Genomic DNA, 25,996 nt, shown 5'->3' with positions numbered 1-25,996 from the left:
TGCCGTACAAATCGGGCTGCATATGGGGGCTGTTTGAATACTGGCAGTTCTCTGCCCGAACCTACCTTCTCTCATCCCATCCCCTGCTGCCAGCATCTTTCCTTTCCTTGGGGTGCCCAGCAGCACTCCCCTTGTCCCTGCAGACTCTGAAGAGGCGGCTGCTCCAACAAACGCCAAGCAAACGCTCTGAGTCATTCTCGCTGGCCCAAGCTCTGTCTCTGTTGTCAGTCGGGGTTTCAACCCAGCTCTGAATTCCTGCAGCAGTGTGTAATCATTGATTTATGATTCCTGATTTTAAAGCATGAAAACAAACCCACCAATGTAACTTCTGCACTTCATCACCTTCAGATTCTCTGGGAACTGACAGATGTTGTCAAGCCTTTTTCCTTTTGCTTTGCAAACTAGGTATTCACCAAATAAACGTGTTCTTCATTGAGTGTGCTCATCATTTACTTTGAACTTTCTGTAGTAGTATTATTGTCAATTAATTGACACAGAAAATAAAATGCTCAATAAAGGCCAAGATGATCACAGAATGGGCGGGTGGTCAGACTGCTCCCACTGCCCACTAGGGGTGTTCAAACACTCCAGTAACATTTCTGAGGGCTACAATTTAATAATTTTCTTTGCCTCTCCCACTAGCACGCTCCTTTCTACTATCTCCTGCAAATATCGGCACATCACTGTATTTTCTTGCTATAAATATTGGCAGAAAGGGAATATCAAAGTACTGAATGATGAAAAATACCCCCTCCATTTTCTCTCCTAATGTGTGGTATGCACTGCTTGCACTTTCACCCAACCAGAGAAGAGAAACACCAACACGTGACATGTTTCAGCAATTACAGCCAATCAACACAGTTCAATAATGACCACAAAAAAATTATGGAAATTGCTCACAGCTTGGGGTCTGTGTTTCCTAAATGGGAAATGATTCACTAATTAGGACAGATGTTTGGGGATACTGGAAAATAGATCTCTTAGGACATTGTAATCTACTAGTACAAGGTTTTCACGAGATGAAACGTCTAGATCAATGGGATTCATTATGTCTGAAGCATGAAAGGTGACTGCTTTATGCAATAAAACCCAGTGGATTACTCCTGTGTCACGCCTTCACTAATACAAGCTTTCCCAGGGTATTATGTGCGTATTTTTAGACACACATACAAAAAATAATTATATGGAAGTACTTTCCAGTAATTATATAGGAATGCGTTCCCGCAAGTCAGACTTTGGGAATTCCCTCCTTCTCCAAGCGGAGGAACATAATTCCCACTGCTCCTTCCAGCAGAATCCAGCAGATGTTGCAGATCCGCTCTCGCACATGACCCTACTGCGGGCTTGTGCTGAGCCCCTCAGATCACGAGCTTCTCGATACTCAAAGTACTTCTTTCATCCTCTTCATTTGAGCCGAAATACCCAGGGAGATCAATCATTTGCTGCTCTGCCTCTGTTAAGCCAAAGGTAGTATTATCATAAAAGGCAAATTCAGGGTCCACCGGGAAGCTCTGGCACTTGTCCTTTCGGTACTGGGCAGGGCTTACAGTGAGGCCTCTCTGGTAATTATCTTTGCCAGCGGAGCCCGTTTCCTTCCGCCACGCACCTTTGGGGTTAGGTGAAGGGCCCCGCTTACTTCGGCTGGGCTCAGGCTTTTCAGGGCCCCTTTCCTGACCAGCATGTTGGCGGTCAGTGATCAGGTCCAGCTTCTTGACTGGTGGACATGCCCTGTGGTGGCCTTTCGCGCCATGGCCCTGCGGTTCGCACATCGGCGCAGCGCCGTGGGGTTGATCCAGCTTTTCAGAGGTTGGGTTAGCGATCCTCAGTTTTGGCCGTGTCCTGTCTTCCAAGCCCTGGTCCCACGTCCTGGTCCTGGAGGTATAAAGAGGAGTCTGCCGGGGGGTGAGCGTGGACATGCTCCTCTCTCTGAAAGGCCTGGCCTTCTTTGTTTCATGGAAGCTGGCTGTTCTTCTAAACTGTGGGTTTCTGTGGCAGCCCCTCTCAGACAACTCCCCTCTGTTATCGGGGTGTTTGAAATGAGCTCTTCTTATCAAGGTCTGGGTGGGGCTCATTGCAGCACTGGCCTGGGAGAATGGAAAATCCAGCCTTGGGTTACAGCCTTCTCCTAGGAATTTGGGCTGACCGGCCGACTGGTCCAGAAATGGAGATTTGATCCTAAATTTGTTGGCCACTCCCTCCTCTTGGGTTTCTGCACTCAGGGGAAGCATTGTGGTGGCACCAACAACCGTGTCTGTGAGGGGATTCTGAGAGACGTGGTACACCTTGGTGGTCTCAGTCAGGCCCTTCTTCTTCATCTCTTTCAGCTGCTGCTGTGCGAGGCGGTAGCTGAATATCGGAGGGATTATTTTTTGGGCATTTGGCTGAAAGTTCTCACTTCCAGAGGCATCGTCTTCTTGGGCAAACTGGAGGCTTCGCCTGTAGGTCAGAGGAATGTTAACGGGGGCATCCCCTCCTTCGGTGAAGCTGTCCCGCTGTTTGTTGCCCTGGCAAATGTTCTCCTCGTCAGAGTTTTTCCGGAAGCCAGGGGAATGGACGGAGTTCCGACGCACGGCCGTGCTGCACTTCTGAGCTCTGCAGAGCTTTCTCCACAGGGTGATGAGAACAGTGGCAAAGATGATGAACAGGCACAAGGAGATCCCTGTGATGGTGACTATGTTGTTCGCTTTCTGGTCCTCTCCTGGCTGGACAGAAGGTGGGGTGGGAGGCTTGACAGCTGTAACAAAAAGCACAGTCTGTCACTAGAGTTACATTTGTCAACAGAATTTGGTATTTTAGAATGGATACTTCACTAGAGTAACTAATTAATACAGTACAGTATGTGGTTTGCCTGTACAATTTGCTCACTGCAGATGACTTACTATGGCTCACTTCAGACTGGCAGGAACAGATCTACTTTAAATCAAGGGACCCACAGATCATTCAAATGTAACTGTTACCTTTGCCTGTTCCACCCCTTCCAAAAGGCACTCCTAAGTAAAACAGAATGATAATACTTGCCCTCCTTTATAAAGTACATCAAGATCTCCTGGTGAAAAGTGCTGCAATGGAGTAAAGATAACCCCAGTCAGCCGAGTAGTACAGGTATCACTTTAACATTTTTTTAGGGTGGCTTAAAGGATGTGAAAATTAACGACTTGTGAGCCCTGCATTTGAAGAGAGACAGAAGTAACAGTAGAAATATCACTTTACAGAGCAGTCCTTTGCAGGTGCTTCTTCCACTTCCCAGTGCTGTCAGCCCCAGAAGGCAGAACCTTCCCCCCTGCACAGCAGGTTCCTAAATGAGGTTCCATTGCTCTGCTGCCATGGCCATATTGGCATTAAAACTCTCTTGTTGTGAACTGGAGATGGGCCTTCAAAAGTGGAAGAACACTCTGCTAACTGGAAATACGAACATCTCAAAGCTTTCCAGAGCCCTATTTAAAGCACTTTCCTGAACATTACATCACAGCACTGAACTACTGAGAGAGTACTAACTCTTGTTTTGGACAAGGTCTCCAGCATTTCAGTGGCAGCCCCAAGCAGAACACAGCATGACTGAAAGTAGATAAGCTGTTCCAGCAGCTAATTTTCATATTAGACAGCACTCACTTCCTAATTCCTTATGGCCAAACATCTTCATAAGGCCATGAAAATGCTGCTGGAGGACAAAGCTGCTCAGATGTGGTGGCCAAGAGCTGGCCAGGAAGCTCAGACTGAACCACTTAAAGCTTTGCCCCAGTTTCTAGTTTGATCCAGGACCTAGAGCCTTCTATCAAAGCTATGGACAGTCTGTTGTAAATCTGGCCCTGCCTGCCTCGCAGTGACTGTCTGACATGCAAAACATGTGTGTGGAATAACGAGAAGCAGACACCAGTGTGAATGTACAGCCTATAACCCAGAAAAACGCTCATTCAGCAGTGAGCTATTAAGTGTGCAGGATGTACAAATGCCCTGGCCAACATAGGCCAGAAGGTCTCAGGCTGCTATGATAACAGATGTGCAGGGTGTGCAGGGTGCTGGGTGCTGGAGGCCCATTTCCTTGACTCAGTGCTGTATGGCAGCCCCAAGAGCTTTGAAAAATCCTGCTGTGAACTTAACTTTGATCTTCATATACACACTGAGAGCTCAATGTCAGCACAAGGAACAACAGCACTGCTTGCTGAATATGTTTTTGAGGATCCCAAAACTCTACACTCAGCCCAGCACCACCACGCCCAGAGCACAGAGCACTGCTGCTCTGATCCCAGCAGAGAAGGCAGGACCTGCATTTGCCCTGGTCAGTAGCACTGGTGCAGAGTAATTCATCTATTGCTCACCCTTCCCTCAGTTTAATTGTCCCCCCGGTTTCTAAATACTCCATTTTCAATCTGTAATGTGCACTGTGCTATATCATTTGGAGTACACAGCTAACAGCTAGCAAACAGTGACATTTGAAACAGCATGAAGTTACTAAGTTTTGCTTCTCTCTCCACTTTTTCAGCCATTTGCTCCATCTGCTGGACTGCTGACTGCAGACAGGGTCATGCTGAAATAGTTCTGGGCAGGTGTAGGCAGCTGAGGGAGCATGGGGGGACTGTCCCAGCCTGAGTTCAGACAGCTTTAGAAAAGCACCAGCTAGCCCCTGCTGTCACTACTGCCCTCAGTAGTCTGAAGGAGATTGGCACAGAGAAGACGAGCAGCCCTAGAGCAGGGCATTAGCTTCAAACTGTGCCCCTAAACGCCTGAGTTGTTCCCCTCTGCTTACACTTGCAGCTTTACAATACCAGAAAACCCTCAGAGCCAGCCCTACCTAGTGATTATAAACATCAGAACCTTTAACAACAAATTCTTAAAACGAAAACTGACAAAATGTAAAACTTGATGGCTTGATGGAATATCATTTGTAACAATGTTTATATTTTAATATTTTCCTTTCACCTGACCTTTTGCTCAGTACCATTTCTTACAGCGCTCCACAATGCATTTCATTCCCACCTTATAGGAACAATACAATAATATTCAACAAACCTCCTGAAGCTGGTTCAAGCCAACACTCCCATCAAAGAGCAGTCCTGCATTTTCCTGCTGTGTGTTTTCCCCGTCTGCTGTCCTTCCATTTTCAGTGGCACAGGCATTGCAATGGCCACTTGCTACGCAACTTCACAAAATCCCCAAACTGCCCACTTTTTAGCTGGATCCAATTCCAGTTCTCCACAATGCACTTTTGCCAGCACAGGGGATTAATCTGCGTGGAAGCAGCCAAGGCAAGCAGTAAGGCATTGCTCGCTCTATAATAGCATAGAGATATACAGTTTATAGCTATAATTGTTAAATTATAGCCTAGGAGCCCAAGAGCTTGCACAGCCCTGTGTGCCCCCCTCTCCCCATCCCTGCCGGGCTGTGGCACCCATGGGACATGAGGACATTGCAGCTCCTACATCAGTCAGGTTCTGAGCAGACAGACCTCTCCCATCAAAGCAGAGACAATTTGAAAGTGGATTATGAAGCTGCATGGGCAACACAAATACAGCAGAGTTCTAGACTCTTAAAACCATGAGTTCCTGTGCAGGTGACACTAGAGAACTTCCCAGCACCCACTACTGCAGTGTCATGAATCCCAACATACCACACATTTTATGAATGACACACATCTCCAGCAATTTAACAGATATTTTCCATTGTGGCAGTAGACTTTTCCACACCTGTTCCAAAGGACTTAAAAAACAAACGATTCCTCTAGTTGCGAGCCAGAAAATTACCTTTTTAATAGATTTCCACTACCTGTAGTCTTTGAGCTGTTGTACCAGATATGTTCCCTTGGCCCTGAGATCTCTTCTCCAGCCCTTCCCCAAACCCTCAGCCATGCTGGAGATGGTCATAGAACAGAATCACAGAGTCTTTAAGGTTGGAAAAGACTGCTAACATCATCCAGTCTAACCGTCAACCCATCACCACCATGCCCACTAACCATGTCCCTAAAACCCATGTTTTAAACCACTTCCATAGCATCCCCAGCATGCAGAAGTCTTGGAGCCCTATCTCCAGCTATCCCACAAACACAAGCATGCTCCTGTCAACCACAGAAATGTGACACTCCTCCACGAATCAGCAGGACTGAAGGAGAGTTTGGACGCTTCCATTTTACGAAGACCTTCTAACCATATGCTTTTGGCTTTTGTGACATGAGGCCAAAGGAAGAGGAGAGTAGAGCTACGTACTCAGGCACTCCTCCAGCGAGCACAAGGAGGTCTCCTTTGGGGAGCCAGCACAGCCCGGTTCTGTGGGCGAGGAGGTGAGGCATTCTCGGAAGCGCTCCCGGACGCCATCTCCGCAGGTGACGCTGCAGGGGCTCCAGGGCTGCCACGAGCTCCACGTTTCTGCAAACACACAAGCTCACAGCAATAAGAAACACATCTAACTCCTTGTCTGTACAGACAAAGGCATTTAACTGTCCTCTGTTATTTAAGAAAAGCAACAAATAACCAAAGAATGCAAACTGCAACTCCAAAAGAGCAAGCAGCATCCAGGGACCTGCTCCTGTTCACATCAGCCTGGAGCAAAGCTCCCACTTTTGCTTTCCTTTCTTTGCCCCGTGCTATGTAGCACTTGGCTAACTGAGGCTGGCAGGAGCTGTCTGGAACAAGAGCAAATGGAAATTAATCCACAAATCTTTTTAATGGCTTAGTAATTTATATATTCATAGAGCCCAATTCCTACCTGACAAATACTGCTTTTACAGCAGGATAACTTCATTGACTTAAGTGTAGTTACTCCTGATTTATATAACTGTGAAAGGAGGAGAAGCCTACAAGGCCTAATGAAAAGGCAATACTGTTTTTCCTCTTTATGATCCTCTTAGCACACAAACGTGTTATTGAATAGCTCATCTGACAGCTTTACAGGTCCCTGTTGTTTTATTTCCCGTGCTTTGGCAATTAACGCAAGATGAGATTTTGCAGGTTTATTTATTTCGTTTAAGTGGAGGCAGGCTCACGTTCTAACGCTAACTCAGCTTTTAAACGCGATCCCTTTCTTGCTTAGGTAACATCCTCATCCAGTGCTCAACACTCAAACTCTATAGCAGCGAGGACCCAGAGACAGAAAGGGACCGATCCTGACAGCACCTGAGAGCTGGGACACCGAGACAGGACTGTAACTTCCAAAATAACAGATGAGTCCAGGCGCAGTCCTTAAGGATAAGTACCCAGGGGACTGTCTCATGGGTCAGCTGACTCAATACCTGCCTTACAATGTATCAGAAAGAAAAACAACAGAGCAGTTACTCCATCTCCCTGCTCAGAGATAAAATAGAAAATCAGATAAATTAGAAAAAGCAAATTGGATTTGTTAAAGCTTGCTCTTTTTAATAATTTATGGTTGCTAGTGCCAACGCGGGTCATGATATTTAATTTTCTTACACAGTTGCTCTGCTGCTGGCATGCCTCGGCGCTCCTGATCGGTGAACAACATACAGTGCTGCAGGACTGCCGGTGCTTTGTGACTGGAAATGGCTTTGTGATTTCATGCTACATCCACGCATGCTGCAGTACATCTGCCTGGCCTTGTGGAGCACAGAGGGGCACAGTGAGGGGCCTGGTGGCACTGTGCTCCAGGACCACGTGAAGTCAAGGGCCCTCTCTATTTGCTTCCAACCCCACAGCAGCAATGAGATATTCATGGTCCGGGGCTTGAAGGAACACACCCTGGGTCCACCAGCTATGAGCAGTCATCAGTGAAGGCAGCAAGAAAACACGGCCATCATCAATAGCCAAACAGTCCCTCCTCCAACGCACTTCACGGTATCATAGTACCTAGGGGTCTCAGGATGTTTTTCTTGATATCAGTATCATGAAGGACCCCAGCAGTGTCTCACCACTGGCAGAAGGAGGGGGACTAGCTGGAGAAGCATGCAGCTTCTTGTAGATCAATTTACGTAAGCAGCTTGATAAATTAGTCCCATCATTTCCAGTGCATGAGCTAGCTTGTTTCCCCCTCTTCACACTCTCTGCTTGTTTTAGCTTCTGCTAATTACAGTCAGATAGAAGGCCAGATCCAGAAAGGTTCTGGGTGTTGCTGCTGGTGATACTGGAAGGTTCTCAACAGCCTCTACACTTGTGCCTGTGAGCTTCAACTACATAACATTTAGGATGGATAATTTTCTAATTTTAATGTCAAACCCATGATGTGCCCATTGCTCTGAGGCTCTGTTCACTGACTTCAGCTTCAGAGGAGGATGCGGAGTTCCTTAGCAGGAACACTTGGCATCCACAGCTCTGGGGCTACGAATGTGTGCCTGGAGCAGGAGAGCAAGAAGCACTCCAGCCCCTGTGAGAGACAGAGAGTTAAACCCTGCAACTTGCTCTGCAACCTCCTGCAATTACCAGAATGCAAAAGAAAATGAAGCAGAGTTTATTCTCCCCCAAGGAAATGAAATAATTAACCTCCATTTAAGACAAAGATCCAAAGCACCAGGGGAAAAACCAGAAGGTATGTACTGCGAACTAGCTCTAATAAGTGTGAATTTTTTCCATATACAACTGAGGAATCAATTATCAACATGAAGACATCTCACTGATGAGTTAGTTTGAAATAGCTGACAGTTGGCAGATCTGCCAACATGAAAGATAAATGCAATTAACTGTGTTAATTGTTGCTCTGCAGAAGTATCTCCCCTCAACCTCCTGTTTGTCGTCCTCACTCCATAAGACGCAGTGCTATCCGATGGCAGAGCCAGTGAGGGATGCCCTGCATCACCCTCCCAGCCTGACATATGTGGTAGTCCTAAGCTCTCCAAAAGACCAGTAATATGGGATAAAACCACTATTTACAGGTTCATGCAAATGCCTCTGCTAGCCTGGAGGAGAGCAGGCTACTAGTGGAAGTCGAGATCAGTTTCTAGGTCCTGAGACCGGGCGCACCGGTGTTTGGATAAGACCTGGGAAAACATCCTTCTCACCTATCTCGTGCTTCTCTATTTCCATGGGAATAAAGCCTGCGTGAGTTGAAATGGTGGCATGCTCCGACAAGTTGCTAATTTGGACAATGAAAGGACGATGATCCCCGTAAAAGAAGAAAACCCAGACTCTGCCTGGGCTAATTACAGACTTTTCCCCACTTTTCCCTGCCATCTTTAAGAACTGCAGAAGCATTGCCTAAAATCCTTCCTCAGAAGCTCAGAGCTATCCCAGTGACTCCACAACACCTGAGGTATTCTTAAAATGCTGGGGATATGGAGATTTAGAACTCACCGGCACAAGAAAAGCCGACTGGGGCACAAACTGCGCTTCTCCAAATTAGTCTGTTTCTAAATAAATGCAAACCAAATAGCGATTCAGGCAACAGAGCTAATTGGTTCCCAGATCTTCCTACAGATAACAGGCAGGTCTGATTCATACTACTTTACTCAGTGAGCAAGAAGTTGACGGGAGTCTTGTATCCTTGCCTGACTCCTAGATACCCCACTTACTCCCTGCTTACCAACTACAGCTCCCTCAGAAGGTCTTTTCCTACCTTCCTCTTTCCCTTTGAGAGTAACAGCTGTACTTCTTGTGCTCTGGGGGCCTCCCGATAGCTTTTTTTTAACAGCAGAAGTCAGATGTGAGAAAAGGTAACAAAACTCATCCCAGCAAGGGCAACAAGCTCCGCTAGGACTTAGATCTGAGTTGAAACTGGTCTCAGGAGTGTAACTAAGAACTGTAGAAAGAAGTTAATTAACACTGGAAACACACAAAAAACATGTCCCTTTATATTGCTGTAGCGCTACTGATTAATTTTATCGGGCATCCCAAATGACTCCGGCCTGACACTGGCTAGGATCTGGGACATCTTCCTAAGGAGAGCAGAAGTCTCACTGTTGGGGACTCCGATTCTAACCATTTAAAAGCACAGGATATCACACTGAAATGAATGAGCCTGCAACACTTCTGCTGCTGGGTAAAATAATCTAGGACTCTTCTTTCTCAGACATTCAAACAATTCAGTCAGACACAGGGAACATACCAGCTGCATGGCTCTCTCTAAGTCATCTGTGTGAAACAGTTAGCACCCCACCGAGATGAATGAAGTGATTCACATCTCTTCTATTTTTTCACAGGTTCTCCAGCTGGAGTCTACAGAAAGTTTCACGAGCACTGGCTCATATGTAATGTGACATTCTCCCCACATCTAATAGGTAAGACTCACAGCCTTGGAAAGCACAGGATTTTTTGCGACACTTGCTCTGAAGCTGATGGCCCCTGCTGGAAGAGCTGCACCTCTCTACGGGTCACCAGGAGCCTTCTCCTTCCTCCTGCAGGCACAAAGCAGACAGACTCCTGCTCCATGGGCTGCCTGAGCCCTGCCAAGGATAAGGAGTAATGAGATGGATGGATGAAGGGTCAGGAATACAAATGATGTCTGACCTATGGAAAACGGGTGGTTGCAAAATAAACTATATCTCATCTTCTGTGGTTTGGATGAAGACAGCTTTAATGATTTAGGAGCTTTCATCTTTTACAACACAATACCTTTGTTTCATAATAATAGACTATACGCTAAATGGAGTAAGAACTGGCTAAGTGACAGATTTGATATGCAGTTGTCAACAGAAAATCATCACTGAGTGGGAATGCATTTGGAGGGATTTCAAAGGAATTAGTGTAATGCTTTGTTCTGCACAACGCTTCCCTCAGTGACAGGAAAGTAAATATAAAATCGTTAATGAGAAAATATGTCACTACTGTGATGACAAAAGTATATAGCGCAATTGCATGGAGCAATGGAGGTTGCCTGCTAAGTTGTAAAATCAGCAGAATGCAAAACGTAGGCAGAAAGCACACAAATTGTAGCTGCAGAATGGAAGATTGTAACTGAAAGGTCACATGCAAGAACAGCTCAGGAGGCGTTGGTAGGGTCAAAGCCAATGCCATCTGTGGAATTAAAAGCTGAGGAGCAATAAGTCAGGGTAAGGAGAGTGCTGCTGCTCAAACAGCATTGGTGAGGGAGATGTTAGAAGACACCAAAGTTGGTGCCCATGTTGTGAAATTAAAAGTAGTGTTGAAAAAAAAAAAAAGAAAAAAAAAGGAAATGGAGCCAGAAAGAGCCAGAAAATTAATTAAATTCTGAAGAAAATGCTTTCCAATTAAAGACTCAATCTTTTCAGCTCATTAAAAAGAACACTGAGATTATCTGGAAGGACTGACACAATTTGGACGTGCAAATGCCTTTGCAGGGGAAGATAATGGATAGGAAACAGCTGTCTAGTCTAGCAGAGAGCAGCAGAATAAGAGCCAGTCACCAGAGGAAGCTAGGATGAGCTTCGTTATGAACTGCATGTCACACCCTTTCTTCTTTTACACCAGAGCAGCATTGAGAGAAATTACTAGGAGGGTCTCTGTTTGGAGGTACCTTCAACAAAAGACTGGATGACTCTGGAGGATAAGCTGCAGTTGCATGCAAAGACTAGTTGTCAGCTCCCTACCAGCATAACTGGATGACCAGCAACGGCCCACACCACACAGGAGACCGCAGTCAATGATTTAATTGCCCTTAAACTGAGCAGGATAGGAAGGCAGGATATTAGCGATCTGAGGAGAGAAGCACTTCCTACATGGAAAGCCATGAGGGTTGCAGGTCTACCCACAGTGCCTTGCGGCACGGTGAGGGGCTGTGGACAAGGCCTCGTGAAGCAGCTGGCCGCCATCTCTGGGAGCGGAGGCTCGCTCAGCCTCCCACAGCAAGGCCAGAGGCTCAGGACAGGGCCTTGTGAGGCGGTCAGGAGACCGGCAGCCATCTCTGGCACTGCAGGCTGGCTGTGCCTGCCGCAGCTTCGGGCTGACGCGCTCCTCCAAGCACACCCTGCTCCTCTCAGCGCTGCCTGGAGGCTTTGAAGTCACACAGACACGAAGTCAGATGTGCTGCTGCCTAATTAATTTCTGTTTGACGTTTTATTTACAGCTATGCGGTGTGGTTACACTTTCATCGGCTTTGTGGATATGACACTTCTAACTTGCCAGCTATTGACTTCAAGCCGTTCTGCACGCAGGTAGCCTGATTCTTTCGGCTGCAGTCATAAAGATGGTACTACCACGCAACCCCAGGAAACAAAGCAAATTGCAGGGAGTCATTACTTAAGGTGGATTTCACCAATTAAAACAGTCAAATATTGGACACAGAAACATAGCTATGTCATATCCTGCATATTCATCTCTCAGGGTAATTAGCTAGATAGTATCATTGTGACATAAAAATACCACCCAAGCACAGAAAAAGAATTAGAATTCTCTCTTCCTTTTTCCTTGAGAATTACCTCAATTAAGGAAATACACTTTCATTCTTAGGTGGACTTCCTTGTGCCAAAGAGAGTGCCAACAGAGAATATAGTTGGAAAGTAAAGTGAAAGAGAACTATGTACCATGTTTGGCATGTGGTGAAAATAGGTGTCATTCTTTGTACAGATTGTTAATTAAAGGGCTAACAGTTTTAGAATTTGTGAAATAGCCTAAAGTAAAACCACACAACGCCAGAAGACTCATTGAAGTAGGCTGTGCCTGGACCATGTGCTACAGAGCATGTTCCGTGCTCCTAGCCCTGATTATCCCCTCGGAGACCTGCCCAGGAAGTGCAATGACCCTTTTCTGGCTTCAGCTCCTGCACTTCCTTTTCAGGAAGATGAGGATGGGGAGGTACAGAATACATCTCCAGCCTTTCAAGCCAAGCTCTTTGAAGTGTGCTCATGGGAAAGACTAATTCATTACCTATAGATGTAAGCCTGCACCAAGACTTCAGAACATTTACTTTTCCGTTCCGGGATGTGGGAAACACAGCCCAACCCAACTCCAATCCCCTTGTGTACATACATCCCATCCCTTGCTATGGCTGCCCTCTACAAATCAGGGAAAAAAATGCATTTTGCTTACTCTGCCATGCTACTGGGATTTGTGGACAATGCCAAACCACGGACTACTTACCACCCCCGAATGACTCTGAGGGTCCATCTATGTATGTTGTAGAGATATACACAGAATGCATGGATATTCCTTAAACAGGACTGAGGAATGGACTCAAGCTCTGTCTTGTGATCATATTTAATTATGATCACTCCTTAACTGTAATCACTCATACTCCTGCACATGATTTTGGCTTCTGCCAACCAGTACTCTCCTGCAGAATGCCTGGTCATGGCCAAAAGACTACATAGACCACAGACTGTCCCCAGATAGTTGTATTAGTCTAGTGTTTTCTTGGGAGAAAAGAACTTAGATGTACGGATGTGACTCGTGATCTGTCAGGTGGCCTTATGGGTCAGAAAATGTGCCACAGTCTGTTTTAAGCAGCAGCACAGACATGGTTTGAAGGGTGCTGGAAAAACCCACAAGCGTCTTTTGCTATAGTCAGATGCTGACTCATGTGACCAAAATTTGTGTATCTCGCAGGTAGGTTTTCAATCTCTCACAGCAAACGGTAGAGGAAAGGACAGCCAGACAAGGATTCAGCCCGTTTATCTTCTATACCTATTTTTGGATGGGATGAATCACCCTTGTGAGATGTCTGTCTCTCTTGACTAAACAGCTAGATGGGTTCTTAACGTTGGACACTTGGCTTCTAGACACGTAAGTGTAGTGTCTTTGTATGTATGTAGACTAGGTTTAATGCCTCCTATGAGCCTGATCTACTGTGGTACCTTCTTAAATCACTGTGAAGGCCAAGTTTCAGTTTTACTGGAACTACACAGATACATAATTCAAAATGTTCCAAACAGTCTTGGTTTATGTAGCTTCAGGCTACCACTGTGGCTTTTGTTACTAAATGTTCTTATGTATGCCCCTACACAAGCCTAATCCAATTTGTTCCCATCTGTATCCACCTTTACAGCTATTTTTTTCTCGTGCAGGAGATCCAAAAAGTAGCTACTCAATAGGAGACACTACAGTCAAACCCATTTATCATTACCCACGTTGGCTGGAAAGAATGCTGATATTTGATAAAAGAAGACAAACATTGGTACAAACCCATATTCCTTTGGATCATCATACACTGCTTAACTCTTGCTGGGAAATGGCTTCGGTTTGAGAAATTATAGAGGTCAAAGCAGTATTTGTTCTTTCCCACATCAAACAAAGTGCAGTTAAATTCTGTCCTGTTGTCTCCTGGGTGAAGGGTGTTCTCATACAGCCAAGCTGTTCTCAAACTAGGATGCTTGAGAGCCTCTTTATAGACAACAACTTTTCCACTAACAGAAGTGCATGGTGGTGAGACAATGAAGACCTGAATCAAAGTTCTGCACACTGCTTCTGGTGCCACAACCAGTCTGTATCCAAATTTGCGGAGATCTATGGGTCCCATAGAGGCAATAATGGAATGCGTTTCTAATGATTTCAGTAACACAGTGATGTACATTTCTTGACCAACATGTGGGCAGTCAAACTCTACCCACTGGGATCTAGAAAGTGCGATTCCTTTGCTAGTTCTAATCCCCAGCATTTCATCAGAGCTTACTCTTCCTAGTTCATAAAGCGTGCTGGTGAATATCACATCTAGTGAAACCACTGTCTCATTCATGGCACACAGCTGTTCATTTGTAAAAACTCCAACCTGAAGGGAGCTCCCAAGCACTTCTGAAGACTTGTTCAAATCAATGTGAAATACAGGCCATTCCACATGGAGGGTGGACATTCGTCTTCCGCTTGCAGCAGCACTGCTATTATCACTAGGAGAGATCATTCTGAACAAAAAGTCTCCAGCACTTGTGAAATAGAAGCACTCAAACTCTACCATCCCCTGGGACTGATTCGCTGGAAGCTGTTTTCTTGCAATGATCTTGTTGGTGCTGGCATCCAGCAATAGGATGGACAGGTTCTCTGCTGTCTCATTACCACTGTAGTAGTGGTATTCCACAGAAACTGTGTCGTTGCTGAAGGCTACATGACCTGGGCGCTTCAACAGGAGGTCCTCCACTTCACCGAGAACTGAAAGGAAAACAGGTTAACAACAGTATTAAGAATCAAAGAAGCAACTGATTGTTTATGAAAGGTACAGCAGAAAATACATATTTATAAAGCAGATATTTAAGAAATGGCTGTTAAGCTTTTAAGTGTGAATGAATCAGTTCACCAAAACAAAGGTCCTAGCTAGATCAATTATAGCTCACCACCTCTCTGGAACAGCTCGAAGTCTGCTGTAGCAACATGCTTAGGAAGGAAGGTCAAAAAAAGGTTTCCCAAATAAAAACAAAACAAAAGATTTACAGAAAACTTCAATTCTAGGGATAGACCATGAAAATTCTCAACTCCCTTCACCTGCAGATTCTTAAAGTCCACTTCACCATGGCCAGCTGTTCTACCTTCTTTAACAGTAACGCAGTAAAAAAATACGGTAGTTTCTTAATACAGAAACATGAAAAATATCCCTCAAATTAAATAAAATAGTAAGTCTGTATGCTGCTTTTTGAAGCCTCTTCTCTTGCTCTCTCTTATGAATCTTTCATTTTGCTCATTTGCATCACAGAGACACTTGAGTGAAAGAGCTGAAAATAACAGTGATGGTGACTGCAGCACTTTTCTTGTCTCAGATGTGGTGCAACATGTCTAAATGACATCATTTCATAATAAATGGCACAGTCTTTTTAGATGCATTTCTTGCATGACCATGTTTGTGCAAGTTGCCAAATTATCCCGAGACATGCTGTAACTAGTGGGGATAGATGATATCTAAAGCATTGGATTGGGAAGATCACATTTCTGTTCTCATCTCAGCTAGCTTTTCTGTGTTGCCTGAAACCTAAGGATTTCAGACACTGAAAGGTTACCTGAAAAATGGGAACTACGTACACCTATTCCAGATACAGAATGTGCTGTGAGACATCTCTATATAACAAAACGTCTGGAAAAAGGCTTCTGAGTCTTGGATGGAAGGTGCTCTGGAAGCATAAAAGCTCAGTTAAAGCAAGCCTTTCATAAGTAGTATCAACTAACAATACTTTGACTTGTTAAATCTGTTACATATGTCTTAAGATTACCTCAAAGAAAGCTTTGCTGTAAAAACACTGCAAGTGCCAAAGCAAGCACTCAGCATTCAAGAGTAGCAGGACTCATCTTACAGAATACTAGACAACTACCACTGTAAGCTTCAGTTTGAGTTTGTCACCTTGGATTCACTTTCCTGTCAACAGAAAAAACGTTTCAGGAAGAAATTCATCTGACCAGCTACAGCCATTTACGTCATGGTGAGGCACAGTGTGCACTAGTAAGACCCACACGGTTAAAATAATCAGCCCCAACCACATCCATAATGTCTGAATGAAGACTGTATGCACAGCCTACCTATATAAATCATGTATATACTCTTACACGCAGGTATTGTAAGTCAGTCTTTAATTTGAGTGACTCAGTACTATTTTTTTCCACAAGATTCTACTTCATTTGGCAGACAGATAGTGCTTGTTACCAGAGGGCTCTTTTATTCTCATTCTTCAGTGGGTGGTCCCATGTATTATTGACTGTGCACCATTCAAAATTCACCCTGATAATACAGAATTATTCATTTTCCCCATGGACTCTGCTATTGTACACTTACCATAGTATATTAGTGTATTAGAAATATTAATGAGTTTATCCCTGCAATGTCCCTGAAAGATGAAGAAATGTCACTCTTCTTGTTTAGTGTGTTAGGAACCAAGGCAAAGACATAAAGGTGAAAACTGTCAAATATTAACTAAACAACCATCTTTCAACACAAGTGTGCCAGCACAGGGAGCAGAGAACCCATACATGCAACTCGAGAGCCTGATCCTATAAACACGGGGAAATCTGCTGCTCTGGGTTGAACCATGCACAGTACTGTGTGGGGCTGGCAAGAGGAGCCAAAAGGAGACGGAGCACATTTGACCCTTCAGAGAACTTCATCGCTAACCCATCTGAAAGGTCTTAGATAAGGACCAAGTCCAAGCAAACCTTCGTATGGACAACAAAAAGTATGCCCAGGAGCATCACGAAGTTCCAATAGCTGTGTAAAAGTTTCCCAGTGAAATGGTTGTATCTTCATTTAATAAAAAAATTTGCACTTGTAGGTGCCTCACATAACAGTTTTCTGTAAAAGGCCACTCAGTCAGCAGAAGTCAGCTTCCACTGCACGCTCCTCCAACTGCCCTCCAGCCTACTGTGTGCGAGCGTCTCCGTCACAAGCCAAACTTTAGTCCCAGTTGTTTGGACAGCCAGTCAGGGGCAGTTTTCAATTTGTATATTTTTGGTTGTCACTACAATGGTCTCCCATTGAATGGAGCCTGGCTGTGGCGCCAACAAAATGCCACAGCGGCCTTTGCAAGAGTTCCCTCTTAGAAAGATCAAAAAGAAAACCCTGTTTTGTCGAAGAGTGAGAAGAATTATTTGAAGGTGCTGTTCTGATATTTATTTATTTTTAATTGTGTTTAAGTCAACTTGGGTTGTGATGTTGGCTTGTCAGCAACCAGTAGCACAGGGCTATGAAGAAAAAACACACCAGAAAAACTGATAAGAAATGAGAATACTGTTTTGTTGTATGCCTTTTTTGTTCTGTTTTGTTTTGTTTTATAGCATTACGGTAATTTATATTTGATCATTTAAGACACATTTAAAACACAGTCAGTGTAAAACAGATAAGCATACGAAGGAAACAGTTACCTAAAAAGTATGCACGCATGCGATACTCAAAAATTTGTATACGCAAAACTGTTTGAAAGTTATTTTCTGAAATATGGACTACTCTTTCTTAGAAATAAGGGAAAATATAGCTAAAGTCTGCAACAGAGATTTAGCTCCTCAACTGCACCTTTTAACTACTCACTGTGCCACTCTCTATAAAGTTCTGGAATAATAGCTTTTACCTCTGAATCAACTAGTTGTGAATGCCTCCAGGACTGACTCACCAAGAAGCTGTGGATATTGCAATCATTTACCTCCCTTCCTGGGTTAAATGAATTTAATTTTACAGAACGGTAGAATCACCAAAGTTGGAAAGGCCTCCAAGACCATCCAGTCCAACCGTCCACCTACCACCAAAATTTCCTCACTAAACCATGTCCCTTAGAACAACATCTAAACATTTCTTGAACATCTCCAGGGATGGCAACTCAAATCACCTCCCTTGGCAACCCATTCCAGCACCTGACCACTCTTTTGGAGAAGAAATTTTTCCTAACATTCAACCTGAATCTCCCCTGGTACAACTTGAGGCCATTCCCTCTAGTTCTTTGCTAGTTACATGTGAGAAGAGGCCAATCCCCACCTTGCCACAACCTCCCTTCAGGGAGTTGTAGAGAGCTACACGGTCTCCCCTGAGCCTCTTCTTCTCCAGACTGAACAATGTCAGCTCCCTCAGCCATTCCTCATAAGACTTGTGTTCCAGACACCTCAACAGCCTTGCTGCTCTTCTCTGGTCATGCTCCAAGGTCTCAATGTCTTTTTTGAAGTGAAGGGCCCAAAACTGAACACAGTACTTGAGGTGTGGCCTCACCAGTGCAGGGTACAGACAATCACCTCCTTGCTCCTGCTGGATGCACTATTTCTGATACAAACCAGGATGCCATTGGCCTTCTTGGCCACTTGAGCACACTGCCAGCTCATGTTTAGCTGAGCACTGACCAACACTCCCAGGTCCGTTTCCTCTACACAGTCTTCCAGCCTCTCTGGCTCAAGCCTATAGCATTGCTTGGGGTTGTTGTGGCCAAAGTGCAAGACCTGGCACTTGGTCTTGTTGAACTTCATCTCATTGGCCTCAGCCCAGCAATCCAGCCTATCCAGATCCCTCCGTAGGGCCTTCCTACCCCCATGCAGACTGACACTTCCTCCCAGCTTGGTGTCAAACTTACTGAGAGTGCACTCAATGCCCTCATCCAGATCATCAATAAAGATATTAAACAGGAGAGGCCACAATACCAACCCCTGGGGAACATCACTCATGACCAGCCACCAGCTGGATTTAACTCCATTCACCACCCCTCTCCGGGCCCGGCCCTCCAGCCAGCTCCTTACTCAGCAAAGAGTGTACCTGTCCAAGCCATGGGCTGCCAGCTTCTCCGGGAGAATACTGTGGAAGACAGTGTCAAAGGCTTTGCTGAAGTCTAGGCAGACTACATCAACAGCCATTATCTTCTCTGTATTCTCCATTCTGTTATCTTCACTGTATTCCCCATTCAGTGCACCATTCTTAACTTTGTCTTGTTAAAACAACACACAGTACTAAAAGTGATAGACAAGTGACTCCACTTCTATTAGACTCAAGTTCATCTATAAGAGAGCAGTCCTAGGTTCTTTATGTCTTCTAATGACCCCTTTTTCTAAAGTGGAGATGGAATGGGCACAAAGGTATGAGTAGCTGAGTGTATTTTCTCACATATATAGGAAGAGCAAACTGCACACTTTCTTGGTCCATTTCTCTCCTTTGTAAGATACCTTCAGTCTTTTAGTGCATGAACTACTTACTATTACAGCTCATTTCATAACTGGGAACTAAAACAGTCCTTTTTCCAGTTCTCCATACTATAGATATTTCAGCAATGCATAGCTTAATTCTTTATCATGGTTTGACAATTTACCGTATCTGTGAGATTAACAACTTCTTTTAAATTATGAATGTAATTTTTGAAAACGTAAGTATTATTTATAAATTAAGGATCTCATTTTCAAAATTTCTGAAATGCTGTGTAATAAGAAGCTGACTCCCTTTGCAAATCTACCTTCTACTTACTACATTCTTAGAAAAGATAGATGCCATGCATAGGGTGCCTCTCCACTTGTAGCCATCTTACAGCTGTCTAACCCAAACTAGACGTCTAACTTCCATCAGCAGCTGAAGGCAAGAAGGAGGTGTTTTCTCATCCTATGCATGTCAGGCTGTGGTTAGGCTGGAACTGTCCTCAAGATGTGCTGATCCTGACTATATCCTGTGCATATCACTGGTGGCTTGTGTGAGCAGTGATTTTTCATGATTTTATCTCAGCAGACAAAATGAAAACAGCACTATCCAAGAACACTTTATGAATATGCAACTCACAGTTCTCCCTCATAAGCTCTAATACTCACCATAGTCACAGAGCACTACTAACAATAGATTTGAAAAATCTTTCAACATCTGTTTCATTCTGACCAGTGAGATCCCAGGTCCTTTTACTCCTCATGTCCTTCTTCAGCTCCAAAGTTCCAAAGTGCAGGCACTTTTTTCAAGAACACCTGAAAGTTGAAAAATTACAGCTGCGTTGACTTTGTTTCATAAAATACAAGGAGGAAGACACCCCAACTGTTAAGAAAATAAAAGCGTTAATTAACACTTTTGTCCCATTTACCCAACCATTATTAATATCGGATCAATTGATCTGGATAAACGCAACTATATTTCATTGTAGAATAAATTTTCCCTCTGAAGATGTCAGCCCTTGAGCCAGAACAACAAAGACAGGCCACAAGAATTTACATTTGTTCTGCTGTAACTGCTGTTGTGCAAGTCTTATATTAAGATCAAGACTCATGATAGCAAAATAACAAGTATTTTGAACAAAACGTAACTCACCTCAGCACAAGTAGATACCTGAGGTTTATTGTTGCTATATAATTCAAACTCTTCGGCTCCAGCAATATATTGTTATCTCACTGGCTCTATATAATACATTAAGCTATCTCACTGGCTCTATAAAAGACCTGTAACTGTTTTTTATGTCCTTCAGATCCATCAGCTGTGTGATCAGAAGCGCCAACTTACAATTTCTTCCCCACAATTTTTTAAGTTTACATTCTCTGTAGCACTGTCTATGCAAACAAACATACAGATCCTTTTGGAAAGTTTCAGGATCTTACTTCAATGTGCTTTACAGCAGTCATTACGGGTCTCATAACAGCCATATAAAACAGTTTGGAAGCAGAAGGATTGCAGCAAAACCAACAGCGCGCTACAGAAACAGAAGTCAGAGAGAATGTAAAAAGACAAAATCTAGCTCAAAGGAGCCAATCTCAAAATATGAGAATTGCTCTCTTTTGTATTGCAAAGGAGTGTCAGAAAGTCAGACTTACTGCATTCACCATCACTCAGACAAGCAGGAAAGTTCTTGTTCAGTGGAGTTTACAACCTAATTTTATGAGAAAAAACTGGCACCGCAGCAGGCATGGTGGAACGTAAACATAAAACACAAGAACCGGGTATGACAAAGATGAGGTGCATTTTCAGGAATCATAAAAATAACGAGGTATTTCAACAATAACATTGTTAGAGCTGTTGACCTACGACACAGCCGATGTCTTCTTCGAAAGCTTTTAACATTGTTTTAGCTTCTTTGCCTGTCTTCTCCATGCCAATTTTCTCCCCAGTTTCTCTTATGCACATAATCCAAGTGGCTGGAGAGAATAATTTCTAAGAAAAGATTAAGAGGAGAATGCACGGCTCACTCATCAAAGACCCACTGCAGCAATAGCTGTACCCATCTGATGGGGAATATCATCACCTGGCCCACGAGCCTGACAAAGCGCCAGAATTAGATAGCAGCAGCGATACCCCTAACACCCACATCTGATACGCTGTAAATTACAAGAAGACAAACCTCCTGCCTCCAGACAGGGGCAGGCTGCTGGCAGAGCCACGGCACAATCACTTAAGGAAAAGAGCAGAAATTAAGCAGCACTGCTTGAAATTTCGCTGAACTAAAGAGGGAAGAAAGATGCTTTATGGGCAACAATCACTGAAGCTGAAAGCTTCAATGGGTCCTTTCCATCTCTAGATTTTCCTGCTACGCGTTTCTCAAATGTCTTTCACAAATACCATTTTTAGACAATCACACACCAGCAGGTAAAATTCAAATAATCCTAATCGCAGCCTCACAAGAGACACAGTACAGACAGAAACAAAGCGACAGAAGAAAGAACACATCCTAGGGAAGAAAGAAGGCCGAGCGGGAGAATACTCCTGAGACAGGGGCCATACATTTTAATTCGCGCATGTCAGGCTGACAGATGGAAGAGCAGCGTGGTTCATTAGACGGGGCACTGCAGGGAGACACAGGAGACCTGACTTCTGCTCCTGTCCCTGCCTCTGTCAGATGCATGATGTTAGCAAACTGCAGCATTCATCCGCTCCTCTCCTCCCATTCCCCTGCTCTGTATTTATACCAGAAACTGTGCAGGGTGGAAGCTCTTTCTGACCGCGTCTGTGGATGCAGCCCAGCACCTCTTGGCGTTCTGTTAACGAGACCCAGAGCCCTCTTCCCTTTTACCCTTTCATCTGTGTTATCTCAGTTTGCTTAGGAAAAGGCTCCGGCAGGGTGCACAGGCAACACCCAAGCTGAGACGAGTGTTTGAACCAGCACCAAGACCAACTTCCAGGGACTTCACCCAGGTGCCTGGGGAAGCCCACGCTGGGGCTGGGCCCTCTGCAGCCCCATGGCCCTGGAGCCCCAATCCAGCGCAAAGCCGGCTGCCCACCCATTCCTAGCGCTGCATTCCCCATCTCCTTTGTTTTTTCCCCATATGTTTGTTCCTCTCAGACCTCTCTCTCTCCATCTCAGTTTTGTGCATACTGACCTCTGCGCTTAGTTCACGTTTCTCCCCTTCAGCCTTCCCTCAGCCAGCTTCTTCTTAGAACTTTCTTTCTTTGCTTAAAAATTCCCCACATCATTGCCTCCTGCCCCCTGCTCAGCTATTGCTCCCTTTCTTGTACTCACATAAAATCTTGCTTTTCAAGACAGACAGCGTATCTTAAATGGTTTCTTCTCTGTGCAGATCTTTTACCTCGAGTTCATTAGCTTGATGAGATGAAAAATGATGGAACAGAGAAGGCTATCAGACTTTGAATAATTGGCTTTTTTAATTTATTACTCTGGTGGACAAGCAGGAACTGAGGCTCCATTGTGTGAGATGCAGCAGATGCGCAGCAGCACAAAAAGATGCTTTCTGCACCGAGAGACGGTGTAAGGGGACAACTGGAAATAGAAGATTTCCTCTCCAAAAGGAATTGGAAATGGCAGATAAGGAGGGAATAAGCCATAAAGGCCTTGGGGATGAAGACCAAGAGGTCTATGTGTAGCATAAATGACAGGAAAACGTTGAGTCCTTCCTCTGCCGCAAATGCCCTTTAGATGTCCCTGTTCCTTGCTGCAAAACTGGACTAGATGACCGTTAAGGGTCCCCTCCAACTCAAATGATTCTATTCTACTCTACTGTACTTCTATTCTATTCTATTCTATTCTATTCTATTCTATTCTATTCTATTCTATTCTATTCTATTCTATTCTATTCTATTCTATTCTACTCTATTCTGTTCTGTTCTGTTCTGTTCTATGTGGTCTTGGTCTGTCTCATCACTTAGCTTTCCTCTGGCACAGCCCTTTGCTGGAAGCTGCACTCCCCTGCCTGACAGAGGTGCTAGGAGAACAAATCCACTGCCAGCTGTGAGGCATGCGGGCACTGCAGCGTCAGCAACTGTGCAAGAACCAAAGTCACACTATTTTATGATCATTTTGGATGGCACAAAGCTTTTACAACAACAAAACCTATTAGATTTATGATCTCCAGTGCATTTTCCAGGAGTACCAAAGGCCACAGAACAGCCTGGTTGGTGAGCAGACTGGATGGGGCTATCACTGCTAGTGTGCACCACTAACCAGTGAGAGGCTTCACCAACATATCTCCCAGCAACTACTCCCCCTTCACATGGCAGCTAAGAGACAAATCAGCACTACAGTTAAGAAGGGGCCATCGGGAATCAGTCACCCACCCCACAAACAAGCCCAGGTTTCGAGATGACATGTGCATCAGACACAGCCTGTATTCTCCCTGACCACAGGTACTCTCATTCCAGATCCCTGGGAGAGCAGCCCCCGCCCTCACTCCACCTTCCTGCAGGGGCAGGGAGGCCTGTCCTTGCCCACCTCATCCCATCGCAGCTCGAATGCCATGTCCTAGCCACCTCAAGGGACCCAGCCAGGAGATTTTGGGGAACTAAAGTTATCTGCTGAAACTCAGAATGAGCAAAACATTGCCAGAATGTAAGAGGGAAAACAAAGTCCCAGATGAAAAAGTCTCCTTAACTGCTATTAGTAAACGTGTTGCAGTCCTGTTAGGAACCTGGAGTTTGCACAGTTGTGTTATGCATGAGAGTGGCTGACGGTGAAGCAGCCCAGTGACACTGATCCTGGAAGTCACAGAATCAGAATTACAGAATCGTCTGAGTCAGAAGAGACCCTCAAAAGCCATCCGGTCCAACTCCCTTGCAACAAACAAGGACGCCTACAGCAAGATCAGGCGCTCAGAGCTGCTCCAGCCTAAGTCCCTGAGCCCTTCCTACCTTTCACTTGAGGAAGCGACCAAGCAGCACAAAAAGGAAGCATGTATCTGCCACGTTTCTGCAAATGTGAGATATTTCATCTGTCTGTCAGGGAAGAGATTAATTATTTTTGCTATTGCGGCGTGGGATTAGGCAGCCATTGAAGTGTTACCACCTGCAGGGAATTTCAAAACTTCTCCCAAAATCTTCCTTCTACCCACGACAGCAGGAGCACCTCAGATGCGTGTCACCTCACTGACATTCCACCGCCGCTGTCCATGCGTGCGGCCCCGGCTGGGAGCAGCACTCTGAGGCTGGAGCTGGGCTCAGGGAGACACACACACACACACGGCTGTCTGCTGCAGCAGGGGGCCGGGGCTGCCAGCCTCAAAGGCATCGCTCCTTCTTATTTACACATCAGACAACTTGACGTTGTTATCAGATAATGGCTGTATTGAAATTAGGCATCTAAATTCACCAGGCTGAAAATGACAGCGCGCGTGCAAGGTACAAAAAATAATAATAATAATTAGCTGGTAAAGCCTATTGCCATCAGTATTTGGGGCTGATACTGCCAAGCGCTGGGATTTCTCAGCTCTTATTGGTATCGGCTCAGCAATCCGAGAGCTGCCAGCACTCCCCATCCTACAGCAGAGTGAATATACGGATGAGACTTGCTTTGGAAAACGTATGGCGGCAATAAGTTTATTAAGCATAGGGAGGGTTGGGAAAATGTCCAAACAATACTAAATCACGGCCGCGGAGAATTAAATGCATTGGATTGACCCTCGTGGCATAAGAGACGATCGCAGCCATCCGCTCCTCTGTTCTCCTTCAGATTTTGTTATTATTATCTGTATCACCCATTGTTTCCGGGATCCCCCTCTCACGGAAGTTTATCTTACGGATCGCGGTGACAGGGCACACGCATTACACAGCCGAAGCAATTAGGCATTAGCTCCGAAATGCCACCGACTCCCAATATGAACAGGAGAAAGCCACCCGCTGCGATCCCCGGCGACTGCACCCCGCACTCTGCCCGGTGCACGACTGGCAGCAAGCGGCAATGCCGCGCACACCAGGACGCAGCGCGGCTCCTCCTGTCCGCGCTTCGGGGCAGCGGGCTCCAGCCCGGAGCCCCAAGTTACTGCGCGCCTCCTCACACGCGGTCCCAGACACACAGCGCGGACCCGCTCCCCAGTACAACCGAGCCCACCCCAACCCAGCCCACCCCGCGCCGCCTCCCACCGGCCCCGCGTCCACCCCCCGCCGCGGCCGCGGGACCCCGAGCTCCGCGGGGCCGGAAGGCTGCCGCGGCGCCGCGCGCTCGCTCACCTCGGGCGTGGGCCGGGGTAAATGGCGAGGCGGCTGTCAACGGGCGCCGCGCGAGGGGAGCCCGCGCCCCTGGCGGCGAGGCGAAGCGAGGAGAGGCGAGGCGAGGCGAGGCGAAGCGAAGAGCCGCACCGCCCGCCCCGCGCCCGCCGGGGCCGCGCCGCCCTGGCCCGCCCGCTGCCGGGGTGTGGCGGCGCCCCCGCCCCGCGCCCACGGCCGGAGCCGTCCCACCGCGGGGCCGCTGAGGCGGCGCAGGGCCCTCCCCGCGCCCCGCCGGGGTGAGACGGCCCGGCCCCTGGAACCGGGGACCGGTGGCTCCCTGACACCTCCCAGTCGGCCCGCGGCCGTGGAGGCTTCAATGATCTCAGCTCTCCAGTGCCCGACCGCAGCCAAACTTGGCGTATGCATGGGTGTTCCTCGTAATGAGTAA

General features: G+C 45.8%; 2 protein-coding genes across 3 annotated transcripts; one reads left to right on the top strand and one right to left on the bottom strand.

Annotated features, from left to right (window-relative positions):
• THSD1 (thrombospondin type 1 domain containing 1) lies at positions 599–25,716 on the bottom strand. Of its 2 annotated transcripts, XM_021376981.1 has the most exons (5): positions 25,570–25,716; positions 20,013–20,159; positions 13,968–14,924; positions 6,198–6,356; positions 599–2,734 (listed from the first exon to the last, which is right to left on the bottom strand). In XM_021376981.1, exons 2-5 carry the CDS (start codon positions 20,068–20,070, stop codon positions 1,359–1,361), a joined length of 2,550 nt encoding a protein of 849 aa, XP_021232656.1. In that variant the 5' UTR covers positions 20,071–20,159; positions 25,570–25,716; the 3' UTR covers positions 599–1,358. The 2 variants fall into 2 exon arrangements, with proteins under 2 accessions (XP_021232656.1, XP_021232663.1); XM_021376988.1 differs by lacking the exon at positions 6,198–6,356.
• Positions 25,301–25,996, top strand: LOC110402522 (translation initiation factor IF-2-like). Its single transcript, XM_021404724.1, has one exon. It carries the CDS (start codon positions 25,301–25,303, stop codon positions 25,994–25,996), a length of 696 nt encoding a protein of 231 aa, XP_021260399.1.

The sequence above is a fragment of the Numida meleagris genome, chromosome 1 (genome assembly GCF_002078875.1).
Source record: "Numida meleagris isolate 19003 breed g44 Domestic line chromosome 1, NumMel1.0, whole genome shotgun sequence".
In the NCBI taxonomy this organism is placed as follows: domain Eukaryota; kingdom Metazoa; phylum Chordata; class Aves; order Galliformes; family Numididae; genus Numida; species Numida meleagris.
Note: the sequence above shows the minus strand (reverse complement) of the source record. Positions and strands in the feature narration are given on the sequence as shown.